Below are 16,340 nucleotides of genomic sequence, written 5' to 3' on the forward strand. Positions count from 1 at the left end.
ATAGTACCCAGAGTACTATTATGTTCAATTTTTGCATATTCTGTTTCATCATAATCTTATCATCTGCTTTTTTTGTCCTTGGAATATCATACTATGATGTGTTGTTGCTTATGTTTCAGTTTGACACTAATATTACATGTTGATTTAAACATACTAGTTAGAAGCGGTTTATGTATAAAAAGTGAATTCAAATAACAACACTGAGCTTGGAATTCTTTTTTAATTATCTAATTATACTGAAACATATTTTTAACACTACATTTGAAATTTTAACACTTTGCTTCCTGACTGTTTGTAATTTTTTTCAACTGTTTCTCCACTTCTTCCACAAATGCTGGAAAGCTCTGATCCAAGAGGCACAAGCGAATGAAGCTGCTTAAATCTTCAGCATTCCACATGGAGTGTCGATATGCCAGAGGTAGCTCAACATTTGATGACATCATATACTGAAAAAAGTAAACAGTTAAGGTCAACTTTTTTAAAAAGTCTGTAGTTTTAATAGTTTGTCCTTTTAAAACAAGTATTTTTAGTGCACATGTGATATTGCCTATTCAACGCTTTTTTTTGATAAATCAACTGTAAAACCTTAATACCAATTTAAGTACACTTGCAGTATTTTGACACCTATTTAATCAAAATGAGATCCCACTATGGAAGTAGTGTAAAAAGTATGTCATCTAAATAGACTTTTCAAGTTCACTAAATATTAATGTTTTAATGGTTGAATGTATTTGTTTTTAATGTAACTGTTTTTTATGTTTTATGATGTTGTACACCGCCCTGATTGTATAGAAGGGTGGTATATAAATAAAATATTATTATTATTATTATTATTATTATTATTATTATTATTATTATTATTATTATTATATTAAGAATACAATCTCTGCGCTGAGGAGCAGACATTTACACTATGATCTAGGTATCCTGTCAAATTTTCTCGATTCCAATTTGAATTAATTTTTGTATCTCTGTTCATTTGACTGAGCTAGCTGAAGCCTGGGAAAATAATACACCTCACCCTTTTAGCAATTTCCCTCCTGGATTTATTTAGACAAACATCATTCTGCTATATTAAACAAAAAACTAACTGGGGAAAACATTCTGGTTGGAGTCCTTTCCATGCATCCAAGGACAAGGTCAGGGGGAGACAGGAGGCTCCAGTTCCACCTAAGACTAGGCTAGAGAGTGCTGACTCCTACCCCATGTTCAGCAGAATTGCACCATTATGACTCCTGTGTAGCTTAGCCCCATCAAGAACCATGATGAAGCACAAACAACATTAACATTAAAACAGCTATATGTATTAATATATTAGCCATTCAAATGTGTCCATCCAGTTGCACTGTCACACATACAAGCATATATTCCACCTATCCCTAATACTTTGAAAACAGGAAATGTTTGATTCCTGAAAATTATTACATATCTACAACAGCATGCTGCCCTTTTTGTCCCACTGAATAAGTGAACTGCCCTACATCAGCTATTTACCTGTGCCAGCTCTGCCACAGATACTCTTCCTCGTTCTGAAGGAGGATTTTCAACCTAGAAGGCATTGAAAACACATTTACAGAAGAGCCAGCATAGGAAAACTGGTACAAAATATGATAAGAAAGCATTTTCCCCAATAGGGGGAAGAACATATACCTCTTGGTACATAGTTTATATGCAGTGTGCATGCACTTGTATGAAGAGGGAGATGGGGATAAGAGAAAGAAGGGTCCCTATCCATAATAAAAGAGCTGTAAGAGTCAAGCGTGAATTAGAAGAAAAATGGGACGAAAGGGACTGCAAAGACTCTTTCCAAACAAAATAAGGATACCTGCTTTACCTAGGCCTCTGGATAACCAATGGATTATCCTGTAGACAATAAAATGTTAGAGAAAACAAAAGATAGATAAAGACTCTAATAGATGAGAAATGATTTTTCTCCAACAAAACACTACAAGACAAAGAAGAAATAAGACCCAAGACAGAATCCTTGGGCGAATCAAGACCAGGTTGTCTGAGACACAGATATGGAAGGAATCCTTATCCAAGGTATGTTGATTAAAATTTCCTCCAGTGTCTCTGACAACCTCCTCTTGACCAAATTCCTCCAAGGATTTGTGCAAAAAAAATGTGTTTTTTTCACAAAAACATGTTTTTATGCACAGAAAAATTCTGCAGAGCATTTTGGGATACTTGAATATGAGGGGAATTCCTGCAAAATTATTCATTTTACCCCCAAGAATTAGTTCCCCCAAGAACTTACAAGAATTAGTCATTCTTGCATGCAAGGATTAAATAATCAAGGATTTACATCCAGAAGCTGCAGCTGACTTGCTCTTTCTATTTGACAAATGTTGAACAATCAGCCAAAGTGGAAAATATTTTTCTCTGATCCCTGTCTATTCAAACTCTACATTCACCCCCATCAGCTTACAGTGTGTGGCATTAGTTCATTTTGTTCAGCATCTTGACTTTGATCATCAGGTAGCAGGCTATGAACTTGAAGCAGCTCCTGTCTTCCTGCATCTATTACTTGAACTGGAACATAATCAGCAAGCTTCTGCACACAGTTACAGCAGTTCTCTTCTGACTGTGATTTGGAGTCTCCCATAAACTGAACACGGAACATACGATGTTTACTCTATTTGAAAGAGAAAACAAATATAACTTCCGTTTAATCCATTTCACAGTGGACTTTGCACAGTTTATACATAGATCCCCCATGAATAACAAAATCCGTGGATGCTCAAGTCCCATTAAATATAATGACATAGCAAAATGGTGTCCCTTATAAAAAATGGAAAATCAAGGTTTGAAATTTGAAATGTATACTTTTTTTGAACATTTCAAACCATGGATGCTTGAATCCGTGTATAAAAAATCCGTGTATAAGAAGGGCCGAGTGTACAACTATATATACTTTAAAAAATCAGTGTCCATACATATTTTAACAGCTGTGTCATTGTGCATCCACACTTTTCTGGTAGGTTTCAATGTTATACATTATGCTAAAAATATGAATATTAGGTTTTGATGCATAAGACAGGAAAGCTTTTTGCTGTCAGAGTCTAAAGAATTCATACTGGACAGACTAGGGCTGCTGTGGCCTGGACCTTTCGTCCATCTTGGAAAAGGCAAGCCTTATCATAAAGAAGAACTGGTAATTTCCAAATCCCTCCTCCTCCTGCTGACATGGAAATGGTTTCTTGATTGAGAGCATTCATGCCTTAACTGTCTTGTTTACCTTCATGGAATGGAGACCTGCCGAACTGGCTCAGACCGGTGTCTGGTATGCACAACCTATTGTCTCTACTGATCAGATCACTTAAGAGTCGATAGCAGAGCCTGAAGAGCATGTTCACCTCTGCCATTTTTCAAGCACATGTTTAGGCATGTTTTACCTCACCCAGAGGTGTTTCCTTTACTCTTAGGAAACTTCCCCATAAGTTAGGGAAAAGGTTAAACACAGACACACACAGAGAGAAACTCTCTCTTGGACCTTTCCCTTTGACCTGCTTCCTTCCTAGATCTTACTCTCTGGTGTCTGGTGCTATAATATACTGTCATCTTCATTATGTCAAAGTGTGAGAAAATCCATGTGTGTGTTTTAGCCTGTAGCACCATAAACGTAGGTAAAACTCACTTAGGCCTGGGAATTCCCCTTTTTGTGGGGAATTTGTTCCAGACCCCTTTGTGAAAATGGAATTTTGCTTATATTCCAGTCACATTGGGTTCAATACAGGTGCACGGCTGCGGGAGCGCAGGGCACACGCCTTAGGCACGTGCCCCATTGTTTCTCCCTCTGCTCATCCCTCACAAATAAGCAAGGGACACATGCTCCAAAATCGCGAGAATGGAGGGAGGACTATATATTAAATGATACCTATTTACATGATCAAAGATTACTGTTTGACAAATTGCAACATATTTTAAAATATATATTCCAGATGTAATTAGTATCTTTAACTTTGAAATATAATATAAACAAATTGGGTGTTAACCAGTTGCTTTCCATAAACCTATTTTAAAATACTTAATCATCATGATCCCTTCAATTTTTCTTTGAAATCATTTTTTCATTCTTTCATCTAGATTTATAAAATAAGACCCAAAAAAAGAGCAGAAGAGATGTCATTTTTAAATGGTAAAGAGGTCTATATGTCATTATAATTGTATATGTTCATGAACTGCTAAGAGTGTATTGACAAATGTAGAATTGGTTAGCAATTTTATGTTTCAATGTTAAAATGGGTATGTGCCATGGTTTAGTATGAAAAAACAATTACAGTAAAAAATGAGGAGGAAATGGTCATCTGGACAACTGCTTTAAGAGATCACCAAAAATAAATATGAATGAAAATATCTTTGGAAAAAGTGTCTGAAACAAACATACCTTTGACTTTGAACCAAACAACATGCAATCTGCATTTCTTACTATCTTCAGCCACTGAGAAGCATCAATTAATGAAAAGCCTTCCTGAAATACAGACAAACATTACTGAATCTGGCTGCAGAAAAGCTCTAAAGCAAGTGAACTATTAAAAAATTATATAAAATATACAATCACTGTAACCATATAATTAATTTTGCTATTCCTCCCCAATTGTCCTTTTTCATGGGTCATTGTTTTTTGCAGTTGATGCTTGCATTTTTTGCTAATTCTTTGCTGCTGTTATGAATCATCTATTTTTCATACCAACATCTGTAATGTCAGCTTACTCACATAATTTCATACTTCACCTTACTGCCCAGCTGTGCTGTTTCCACACAATACTTGTTGTTTTTTTAATATTTCACCTCATATTTTGATAAACCACTGAAACTGATCTACTAGAGCTTTGTGGATTCAAAATGGTGATACATCACCATTTTGGAAAACCATTATTTATCATACTCTTAACACAGTAGAAATAGGAAGAGCCAAAGGGTGGCATGAACAAAGAGGCAAAGTTTAATTGTCAGTTTCAAACATATTTTGCTTAGGTTTTTTTCCCTCTCAAAAAGAAAGAGAAATAAGAAACGCTGGTCCGCGGGTTCATGAAAACTCCAGAAGCATAAGCACCACTCTGCCAGTAAACCAGCATTTCCATAGCATCCAGCTGATGGGCTGTTGATTGCAAATATGAATGTGGAAGTATATAGTGCATGTTAATCTATATTTATTTAAACACACATAGAAAACTGATTTGACATTCTTTGAAGAGCAGATTTTTTTCAAGAATTTCTTTTTTCAAGAATACTTACGAAAACTAATACTTACCAGTACATCCTTTCCTCTAGAAATGAAGAAATGTCCTGAAATAACGATGGTGAGTACAAGAAAGCCAGATTCTTCATTTGACTCCAAAACCTTTTTTTTTTTTTTTTGTAATTAAAAAGAAAAAATCTGTTTGACAAATGATATAGCAATATAAGAAACATTTCCAGTCTGTAAACCCATAATTGCCTTTTTTAAAGCTCAGCGATGTCAACAAAAGGCAAAATCTGTTATTATATTCAATGTTTGTTTATATAAGTTGTTTGTTTTGTTTTAAGCTTTTATTAAGAGCTTTAGTATCGGCTTAGTTTGGGCTTTTTATGTTGGCTATGGCGGCAAAGGCACCCTTTCGATGGTGCTAAAAGGAGCCACTTTTGCGGCTCCTTTTTGCCCAGCGGAAATGCTAGATTGGGGCCACGGCATGTAGTTGCCGAGGCCCCAATCCAGTGACAAAAGAGGTGGTCTGTTCAGCCCCTTGGGGTAATCTGTTCAGCCCCTAAGCCGACTTATCCATAGGTCAATGTAAATACTGTACTTTAACTCATACACACACACACACACACACACACACACACACAAGCGAGAACCATCCCCTGGTGAACACAAGAACATAATCTGTCCTGGAAGCACTGACCCCACCATTCTTTCATCCATCCAGCTTTTAGCGTGAGCACAAACAGTTATGCCTGCTGGGATTTTTTAAGTTCTTTGGCATTGTTTTCCTTTGCATCATCCTTTACATCCTTTGCTATATATCCCTAAGTTTTACCCTCGGCCTATCCATGGGTTCATATCAAAATACATAATTTTGGCCCTAAAACCTGCCTTCGACGTATACATGAGGTTGACTTATAGTCAAGTGTATAAGGTAATCAAATCTACAAAAGTCAAAGCCACAAATGTGGAGGACCACCTGTATGATCACATCAGAGCTCCTGCATGCACCTAGGGATGGTTTCAAACTTCCTCGGCACAGCCAGTTTTTATTTCAACATCTTCCCTCAAGTAAATGAAGACAATGCAACTGGTTTCTTTTTTAGCAGAAGAAAGTGAATTTTGAAGTAAAATATTTCCACCAAAAACTGATAATTATGGCGCTTTACAGAGCGCCCAAAAAGGGTGCCCTGCCGGAGCCCGTGATTGCTGCGCCAGGGAACAACAGTGGACAAACCACGCGGTTTCCCGGCGCAGCAAAAAGAAGCCGCAAAAAGTGGCTTCTTTTTGCAGTGCGGTAATGACGCAGCAAGGCGCCAATGGCACACTTGCAGTGTCATTTCCGCACCGTGACGTGTGGACGCTAAGCGTCCGCAATGTCAAAATGGCGGCGCCCATGTAGAATAGGTGCCACCATTTTCTACGTGCTCGGCACGTACTAGGGTTAGGATGGGGCATCCTTTCCGGATGCCCCATCCTAACCCTAATACGTGCTGAGCACGTACTTTTTGGCGGTGTGTAACCCACCTATGAAAACAACATTTGCATTTTTGTTTCTGGGTCAAGAAAGATCATACGTCAGTTCAGTGGCATGCAGGCATCACCATATAGGCCCAGTGAAGTAAGCATACCTTCCAGGAACCTGAAGCAGGGCCCAAACCTCCAGGCATGAATCGGCCATAACGCCTCAGTGGCCACTCTGCAGAATTGAGGCATGAAGAAATGCCCCTTGACTCTTCTGTTGCTGGAAGAAAGCTTGGCCGTGGCTGATTGTCTTCAGGGCATGAAACTGTACTGTAAGTGGTGCAGATGCTGCTGCTGTCGTTTCCTGCAGCCATGTTCCTACAGTCACTGGAGGGAAGTACACGCAAAATGGAGAAATTTTATAGGCTTACTCTCAAGCGACAGATTTTGGGGTTTCATTCTTGTAAGGAGACCTAGCTGAGCAGTTGGACTAATTAAATGTCCAAATTTGAATCTCTCTCCAATTTTACCCCAGAATTATGAACATATTATGTATTGATAATAACGATTTGTAATATTCTTGTTGTTGGTCGTTTCCAGCTTCTGGCGACTTTAAGGGGAATCTATCACAGGGGTTTCTTGGCAAGTTTCTTTGGGGGAGGTTTACTGTTGCCATCCTCTAAGTCTGAGAGAGTGTGACTTACCCAGAGTTACCCAGTGGGTTTGTGGTTGAGTGGGGATTCGCACCCTGTTCTCCAGAGGCATAGTGCAATGCTCAAACCACTACACCACACTGGTTCTCATTGTTGTAATAGATCCCTGTAAATTTTCCATCTGTAACCTTGTTCTAAGGTTAACTTCTCTAAGGGATATAATTGGCTTTTTTGAGTCTCACAAATGCACTTCAAAATATAACATTAAATATATTATTTATCTACAATGAAATGCAAATTTTCATGTTTGCTATAACAACCCTCAATCTCAATTTCTTTCTTCAGCTGTCCCATTGTAAGGGCAAGCAAGTGATTTATTATTATAACACAGTCCTATCCATGTCTCCTCAAATTTAGCCCCACTGAGTTCAATGAGATTTGCTTCCAGAAGTAACCATAAAGAAACCAGATCATGTGGTAGATTTTGCAAGTTAAGTAGGATCAGCCTTGGTTAGCACTTGAATGGGAACCACCAAGGAATACCAGGTATTATAGGCAAAACCACTTCTGAATATCCCATATCTAAGAAAACCCTATCACATTCATGGGGTCTCCATAAGACAACAGACAACTTGAAGGCACACAAACACACACACTCAAGAATGTCTTAAGTCACTTTACGTGTGATCCCCTTCCAGTATAATTGCACAAAACACTATTACAGTCATCCCTCCATATTTGCGGCTTTTATATTTGCGGATTTGATTATTCACGGATTTCATTAATATGTTCTCTCTAGGACTGTCTAGGTCCTCCAATGCAACTCTGTGGTCAACTTTAACTAAAGGTTGCACTGAAAGACCATTTGTAGCTGCTCCAGTGCCATTCTATGGTCAGTGTATGTTGGACATTGACCACAGAGTTGCACTGGAGGACCTAGAGATTCCTAGAGAGGTGTCCTCTCAGGTAAAAACAGTGTTTTTGTTATTTGTGGTTTTTCCATATTCATGGGGGTCTTGTTCCCCTAACCCTAGCGAATATGGAGGGACAACTGTATTTTCAAGTGTTATTCCAATATTCTATACAAAACTTTACACCCAAATAGATACTGATTAAGCAGACATATCACGAATGTTTCTGGGACATTCTCAAATGCATTTAATGAAATTATATAACTCTTTGATTTTGTATAACAATTGCTTCTATCTGGAGTTCGAATAAGGAGGAGATAAAATTAACAAAATTGTCTGCACGTGAAATTTATATATACAATTATTGTCACCAGTATAAATCAACATTATTCTAGAAAGTCTTGGTTTTTCCACTGCATCTCCTTCTGTATATGGCCCTGATATTTCTTGTTGCAGAAGAGAATGCCAAGCACTGTGTCCTATGACTTGACCCCAATCTTATCCCAATATTTAAATATACTTTTAAGTCAAGCACCAAATTTTTGGTTGGAGAGGTAAAGCCTGCTGTTTGTGTCAATTTTAAAGGTTCAGGCTTCTGTCAGTGAATACTACAACTCCCTGTGTCACATCTGAAAATGACTACACTATCTGGTGATTATTTTTGAGCCACAGTTTTAAAATTTCTACAATTCTATTACTGTACAGTATAGTCACATAATGCTTTTTAAGGTTTTTTTTAAAAAACAAACAAACAAACCTCATGCAAACAGCAAACAAAGCATATTAGCGTAAAATGGCAGTCTTTCAAAGCATAAAATATCATGTGAATAACAAAAATAAGTATCTGTCTACACAAACATGTACATTTACTCGGTTTGTTTGTTTGTTTTCCAGAAACTGCTACAATCTCTCTCTCTCACTCACACACACACACACACACACACACACACACACATATTCTTCTGAGGTAAAAGACAAGGGCAGACGTTTAATAAGGCTTTCTGAAAAATTCTCTGGAGAAAAGGGCTTCTTTCTAAGCAAACACCCTGACAATTAGGATTTCTTCAGAAGTCAGGACAGGTTCATCGTCAAATCCCCTGCAATTTCCTCAGCTAAGAAGTACAATGACAAAACGAGACAGAGCCAGCTAAAAAGAGAGCTGACTATGGGGCCTCAGGCCTAAAAGACATGGTTACAGATAGGAACTGTCTTCTCTTTATCTTGTCTTATGAAAACTGAGGGAACCATGTCAACTATTTTATTTTTGAAATCTTTAACAGGCCACCATCTATAACTGCCTGAGAAAAGCCTAAGATGAAAGAAAGCATGACTCTGCATTTCTTGCACAGTCCCCTTCCAAAGCTTAATTGATTGAATGGATTTACTCTAGTTGCAATTCATTTAGGCATATTTCTACCACTTTGTTTTTTCAAGTCTTTACTCAGTCATATGAATGATTATTTATGAACTGTGTAGCATTATGGAAAACACAGCTACAGTAGGCCCTTGGGATCCACTGGGATCTGGTTCCAGGACCTCCTGTGGATGCCAAAATCCATGGATGCTCAAGTCCCATTAAACACAATGGCACAGTAAAATGGCAACCCTTCTATAACCTAACAAAATCAAGGTTTGCTTTTTGGAACCCTGAGATATTAAAAATATTTTCAAGCTATGGATGGTTGAATCATAGATACGGAATCTATGGGTACAAGGACTGACTACATATGAATCTGTTACAGCACATAGTGATGTTTGAATCACCCACCTTGAATCCCATTGTGGGGGAAAGGTGGGATATAAATCCTTTAAATAAATAAATAAATATGTTTGTAGATGTTTCCTTCAGGAATCAAGTCCAGTAGCTAATGGGGGATAGGAAATGAGAAAGAACCAACGGAGTACCGGTACATGGCCCTTTTGGTCTCTTCCAACTCTATGATTCTATGTTGCACACAGCAAAATACATGTTTATGTTTAACTTATATATAGGCACTGAAAACAGACACTAGGGCTAGGATCTGTTGAGCTTTGGCAAAATTTAAGTCCTGCCTCATACAAGAGTTCCTTCAGGGGTGTTTTCTTCTTGTGTACCTTCAGAATTGACTACAGTTTATGACAATAAGCCTGCAATACTCAACCTTCCACCTAGGTCCAAAACACAGAAATAATCCAGTTTGAGACCACTTTAACTGCTCTGGCTCAGTACTAGGAAAATCTGGGAACTGTAGCTTTGTGAGACATGTTTTAGCCTTCTCTGTTGGACAGCTCTGGTGCCACAATAAACTACAACTCCCAGGATTCCCTAGCACCGAGCCAGGACAGTTTAAAGTGGTCTTAAACTGGATTATTTCTTCAGAGAACCTGCTCCAAAGCACTTCAAGTATTCTCCTTTTTATTTTTGTAAAAGGAGAATAGGCCACTAGACGACCTGTAATCCACCAAGAAACACTTTACTTGAAAAGAAGGCTCACTGATTGAGTGGAAAATCTTGCTAGACATGCATAGGATTGTACAATAAAGGCTCTAGTTCACAATGGCTGTTCAGCCAAATAATTATTTTTTATTAGTAGCTGGTATCTTGTTTTGAGAGATAAACAAATGAAATTCCTAGCCCCACTTCCTATCCAGGCTTTTCTCTGCTTCTGAATATAATCTAAAATATATCTTTCTCAAAAAGAGAGGAAAGTGGTGAGGAATGCTAGTACATGGAACTTCCAGACACACACAACCGCATAAGACAGTAATAGATATTTAGTCTGTTTTTGGAGCAAATAGCAATAGTCACGATTCATGAAGCACAGCTCAGTGATAAAACATCAGTTTTGCATGCAATAGGTCTCAAACACCTTCATTCCAGATAATGCAACGCAAGACTCCTATCTGAAATGTTGGAGAACCTCTGCTGCAAGACAATACGCAACTAGAGGGACCAATTGTCCAGCTTAATATAAGGCAGCTTTGTATTCTAAAGACTAGCGCTTGAAGTTTCATTCCTTTTAAACATTAATTATTGCTAAAACAAATCTGATGAAAAAATGCAGATGCCACTGGGAATAATCAAAAGTAGACTGAGATGATTCCAGTGCACTGAAACAATACAGTTCTGTCCCAATTAATGAACAGACCTTTTTTTGGCTAATCATTTTGTATATATCCTTGTGATGAGAAACTCCTCAATCCAGACAAGGTAAACAAATGAAAAAGAATTAAAGTACTCCAGACTTGAGTCCTCTCCAGGGAAAACAAGATTCTTTCGCCAAAATCTAGTAAGAACATTTATGTGCGATTAAAGCAGATGGAGGGGGAAAAAGAAAAGAAAAAGTTTACTCTTGGGGGTGGGGAGAGTGAAGTTCTATAAATCAAAGAGGAAGGCCTGGTAAAGGTCAACATTCAACTAATTTATTAGCAAGAAACAAGGTTGGAGGCAAACACATGAAAGGAGTCCAAGAACAAGTATTTTATGGGAAAACATACTTGGAGGCCTAAGCCCCTGAAGGTTAGGTTACTGTTCCAAGTAAAAGGCAATTGAAATCTATATGTGACTGAAAGATATGAACTGTAACCTGCAATTGTAAGAAAGGAATGACACTACTACTCAGCATCAAGAAGCAAGTACACAATCAGTTAGCACACCTGATAGGAAAACCCAGAGCAGAACAGAGTTAATGAACTGTTCAGTTTTAGAGACAACTTTTACTGCCCTGGCTCAGTGATAGGGAATCCTGGGAATTGTAGTTTATTGTGGCTCCAGAGCTTTCTGACATAGAAGGCTAAATGACTCACAAAGCTACAGTTCCCAGAATTCTCTAGCATTGAGTCAAGGCAGTTAAACTAGTCTCAAACTGGATTATTTCTGCAGTGTGTTTTGGACCTTAGTTAGTTCAACTGCAAGGATGGTGTGCATGCACACACACACACTTTCATAATATTATTTTCAATGTTTGCATTATTTTTAGGCATTAGTTATTACAGTGCTTTTGTAGTATTACATATGCACCAAAATAAGGCATTTTCTACCAAGACGTTGCGTATGTGCTTAATATTATGTGCATCTGCTGCCCTGCGCCAAATGACAGTAATGCAACAGTTTTGGCACAACCTTTCACAAATACCTGAAAACAGTAAGATAATTTTGCCAAGCTTTAATTCTCACTTTTTGTTTTAGGCAACAGTTTTCCAACAGTCGAGAATTGTACAAACAGTTCATGAATTATAAGAGTAAGACTTTTATAAGAACACAATTGTCTATTTATCTTTCTTAAAAGCATAATGAAAAATGGATCTCAAATTGCCAGTGTTATTGAAGAAACAGAGTACGTCAAAAGTAAATATTGTTTATTTATAGAAATATTTATATCCTGCCCCATATCAAAATATCCCAGAATGGCATACAGTAATATCAATTTAAACTGTTTAAATCAATAAAAATAAAAATAAACAATTAAAACAGATTGAATAATGTAATAATTTGAAACAAGCTAAAACAGTTTAAAACTATGTACATATAAAAATGGATAAAACCATGTTGGATAAAACTATGTTGGGTAAAAATGTATAAAATTATTAGACCTGAATGCTTTAGTAAAAAGCCATAATGAAAGTACTGTACTATTAGTCACAGTAACCCTCTCATGCTTTCAAAATAATTTATGTTGGCAAATAAGGGAACAAGCATGTGTTGTCCAAATGACCAGGCACAATCATCAGCATGATCCATGAATTCTCCATGAAATGAACTTTGTCAAATCATAATTTAATTCCTAAATGTAATGGCTAAACAATTGTATTGTTAAATTGTCGCAGTGTAACTGAAAAATATTTAAGATAGACCTCTATATAGTTTTGTTGTTGTTGTCTCACTTATGGCTGTCTGAACACAATCTGGCTAGTCCAGCTTTCTTTAAAATGTCTGGTACACAAAATGTTCATATTTTCCACAACATTTGTGCTGCTGATATCATGACTTGACACACCGAACTCTATATTACAATCTGCTTTTGATTTGAGAGGAGTGGCAATAGTTAATTACAATGCACAGCTTCTGTGACTCAACCATTTTGCATTTAAAGGCATTTGAAGTTGTCCAGAGCAGGAGCGTAAAATTTATTTAATTTAACCAACACATATTTGGTTAAAATACTATCAAAAGAGTGACTGGAACCCCTCTGTGTCAGCTGGAAAAGTCACTTTGAAGAAGGTGTTTATTAGTAACATTTTCCATGATCGCAACAGGTGGCTCAGAAATGTCTGGGGAAAATCAGCTGCTGCTTATTAGTCCAGCGCAGACATTCCCAACAGGGCAAAGCATCAATAAATAGTGGTGATGCCAGGTTTTGGAACTGGTTTTACATGGAGCATGTAGTTAAACAAAATAAGCCAATTTCTATATTTAACAGGGTTGCACTATGTGACATGTAATCCTCCCATTTCAATCACTATAGACAATATACAAAGTAACCATAAATACATAGTATAAAAGGGATGGGACTGGGAGCCATCTTGACTTCAAACATACCTTCATACCAAATTTGTCAATCGCTCAAGATTATAAATAAATATAATAAGCAGTAGCCAGTGGAATCACAGCTGACTCCTTTTGTTTAATTGGTCTAAGTAGAATGGAAATATTGTTCAATTAGAATGAATTATTAACAGAATACTTGAAAAACGTACATAAAATCCGTCAGTCTTTCACTTCAGATTAATGGTCACAGGAGAAAGAAAACCAAAGTGAAACTTCTGTAAAATCTTTATTTAAGTTTTGGCTATATAGGATGCTGTTCAGTGTAAAATAATAGTGAATAAATATCTGCAAGGTATAAAATATGCTCTAACTAATACAAGGTGGGATCAGACTAAGTCAATAACATATTGATAATATTTTTATTCTCACCGAAATGAAGAAGAGTTCACTCAAGTTTAAAAAAAACTTGCTTGAAGGGCTCATCTGAATATTACCATAAAATATTATGCTTCTTGTTAAGAGGGAAAAAATATTTCAATAGAAATCTGAGAGAGAAAAAAATGATGTGGAGGAAAACAAAATGAGTCTGGATAATATTTTGAGACATTTTTCTATTAGGGAAAAAGACATGAAAAATTAGAAGGTGCTAGTAAAAATGTAAAATAAGCAATGTAATTTTGTCTCTGCCCCCCTTAACACACACTTGTATGAAAGCAATTTGTATTAATATTTCCTTAGTGCCAATTCAGTAGCAAAAGACAAAGCTGCAGAATATTTGCCTCAAGAATGAATAAAGAAATTTAAAAAACCTATTATTTAAGTTTTTATGAGGTATAATATGGTTAGGTTTCAGATAGCAAGGGCAATGATATACTGTATGGAAATATTCTAGATGGAGGCTTGGAATTCTAGCACCAGGATCCAAATTTGGGGCATTATTTCAAAACTATAATTTTGGTAAATAAAGACAAGTGGAATGGAGTTTATACAATCAAAGAATTTAGTAGATTTTCTTCCTCAAGGATGGATAAAGGAGGAATGGGAAAATGGATTTGGAAAAAATAATAATTAGCTATTCAAACAGAAATAAGCCTCGAAATTGTGTTAAAGGAAAAACCAACCAACCCCAAAACAAAAAACTGTAATATTACAGCTGAATAATTTTTAAAAAACAAAAATAGTGATTTGCATAACTTTAAAGCGGATGATGAAGACATCAAAATAGTTAAGGAAAATCATTATACCTTGGCTCGGTCATAAGTTAAATGGAGACTGGATTCAAGAAATCAGAAGAAGGCTACAAGATAGAAGGACAGATATGAAAGAATTAGATAAGATCCTCAAGTGCAAATATATATCATTAAATACCAAACCATCAAAAAGTAAAATAAATGGGTCTGAGAACAAATCAAGCTTGAAGTCTACCTAGAAGCCAAAAGGACTAAAGTTAGGCTATCAAAAGTGCAAACCAATAGGAAAAGAGAAAGACCACATTTGCTAATAAATTGATTCAACCAAGGAAGCCACGGCCATAAGGTGAAGACATGCAATGGTGACAAATATCAACACAGCAAGCCAACCAATACCACATCAGTATCACTTGAAGGAGAAAAATGATTCTACACCCCTATTCTAGAAACCAATCTGATGCTGTTCAAATTCAAGTACTGTAAAAGCTGTGTATAATTTCAAATGATAAACAAGTTTGGTATGATTTATTTTAGGAACCAGAAGTAAATTGGAAGATGAACCAGTGTTTCTTTTTCCTGTAGGAAAACATGTTTGAACAGCATAATGCAGGACCAATGCAATATTATGATTTTAATTTTACATAGAAGCAGCTAAGAGAGTGACAAACACTCTTGGTTAAACACTACCATCTTGTGGTCACTTATGTGCAAAGCTATGGAAAAACTGTTCCTCTAAATATTTTAGAAAAGACAAAGAATTCAATACCACTTTGCCTTCACATTCTTATGTTCTGGGATTTATATATCTAAACAACTCTGCTCATAACGGGGAAGAATCTGGTGTGCTTAAATACTGTTTAAATTTCTTTTTTTTTTAATCATAAACTTCATAGAACTTGCTCAAACTTTGCTGTATTGTAGCAAATATAATGAAAGGTAATATCATAAAGACTTGAAGGAAAAGAAGAGGAGAAGAAGGAGGAGGAAGAACAAGAAGAACTTGATGTGTAGATTCATCCATCTGATAAATCCAAGTCCCAACTAGTGTTAATCCAATTAAATAAATGAAACTCACATATGTGATGTCTAACAGGTGCAGGTCCTATTTATTTTAGTGGGTCTTTTCTAGTTGGAAATAATGCTGGATTTACGCCATGTATATAAGGGAAGAAACTGAACCATGGTTTGTTTACTAATTTGCAATATTATTGCCCTGTAATTCAGTAGGAGTGAATGGGATGTTTGAAAGTGGGGAGAGACAGCAGGATTTGCATGCAGGAAAATCTATCTATCTAAGAAGAAAGAATGCAAAATATCTTCCAACAAGAGTTGCCGTAAGTCAGAAATGGTTTGAAGGCACACAACAACAACAAGAAATGTAGTGTTTTAGAATGGCATAGTAAAAGTCTAGACCTAAACCCTAATGAAATATTCTGGCAGGACCTGAAGTGAGCTAGCTGTTCATGGAAA

General features: G+C 36.6%; 1 protein-coding gene across 9 annotated transcripts; it reads right to left on the minus strand.

Moving 5' to 3' along the window:
* Positions 1-201: 201 nt before the first annotated feature.
* On the minus strand, positions 202-14,964 carry REC114 (REC114 meiotic recombination protein). Of its 9 annotated transcripts, XM_042469533.1 has the most exons (8): positions 9,200-9,382; positions 7,354-7,511; positions 6,817-7,036; positions 5,255-5,344; positions 4,388-4,471; positions 2,429-2,635; positions 1,495-1,548; positions 202-446 (listed from the first exon to the last, which is right to left on the minus strand). In XM_042469533.1, exons 3-8 carry the CDS (start codon positions 7,021-7,023, stop codon positions 270-272), a joined length of 819 nt encoding a protein of 272 aa, XP_042325467.1. In that variant the 5' UTR covers positions 7,024-7,036; positions 7,354-7,511; positions 9,200-9,382; the 3' UTR covers positions 202-269. The 9 variants fall into 9 exon arrangements, with proteins under 9 accessions (XP_042325467.1, XP_042325463.1, XP_042325472.1 ...); XM_042469529.1 differs by lacking the exons at positions 7,354-7,511; positions 9,200-9,382 and adding an exon at positions 14,925-14,964; XM_042469538.1 differs by lacking the exons at positions 7,354-7,511; positions 9,200-9,382 and adding an exon at positions 10,671-10,685.
* Between the last annotated feature and the right edge of the window lie 1,376 nt (positions 14,965-16,340).

The sequence above is a fragment of the Sceloporus undulatus genome, chromosome 5 (genome assembly GCF_019175285.1).
Source record: "Sceloporus undulatus isolate JIND9_A2432 ecotype Alabama chromosome 5, SceUnd_v1.1, whole genome shotgun sequence".
Classification (NCBI taxonomy): domain Eukaryota; kingdom Metazoa; phylum Chordata; class Lepidosauria; order Squamata; family Phrynosomatidae; genus Sceloporus; species Sceloporus undulatus.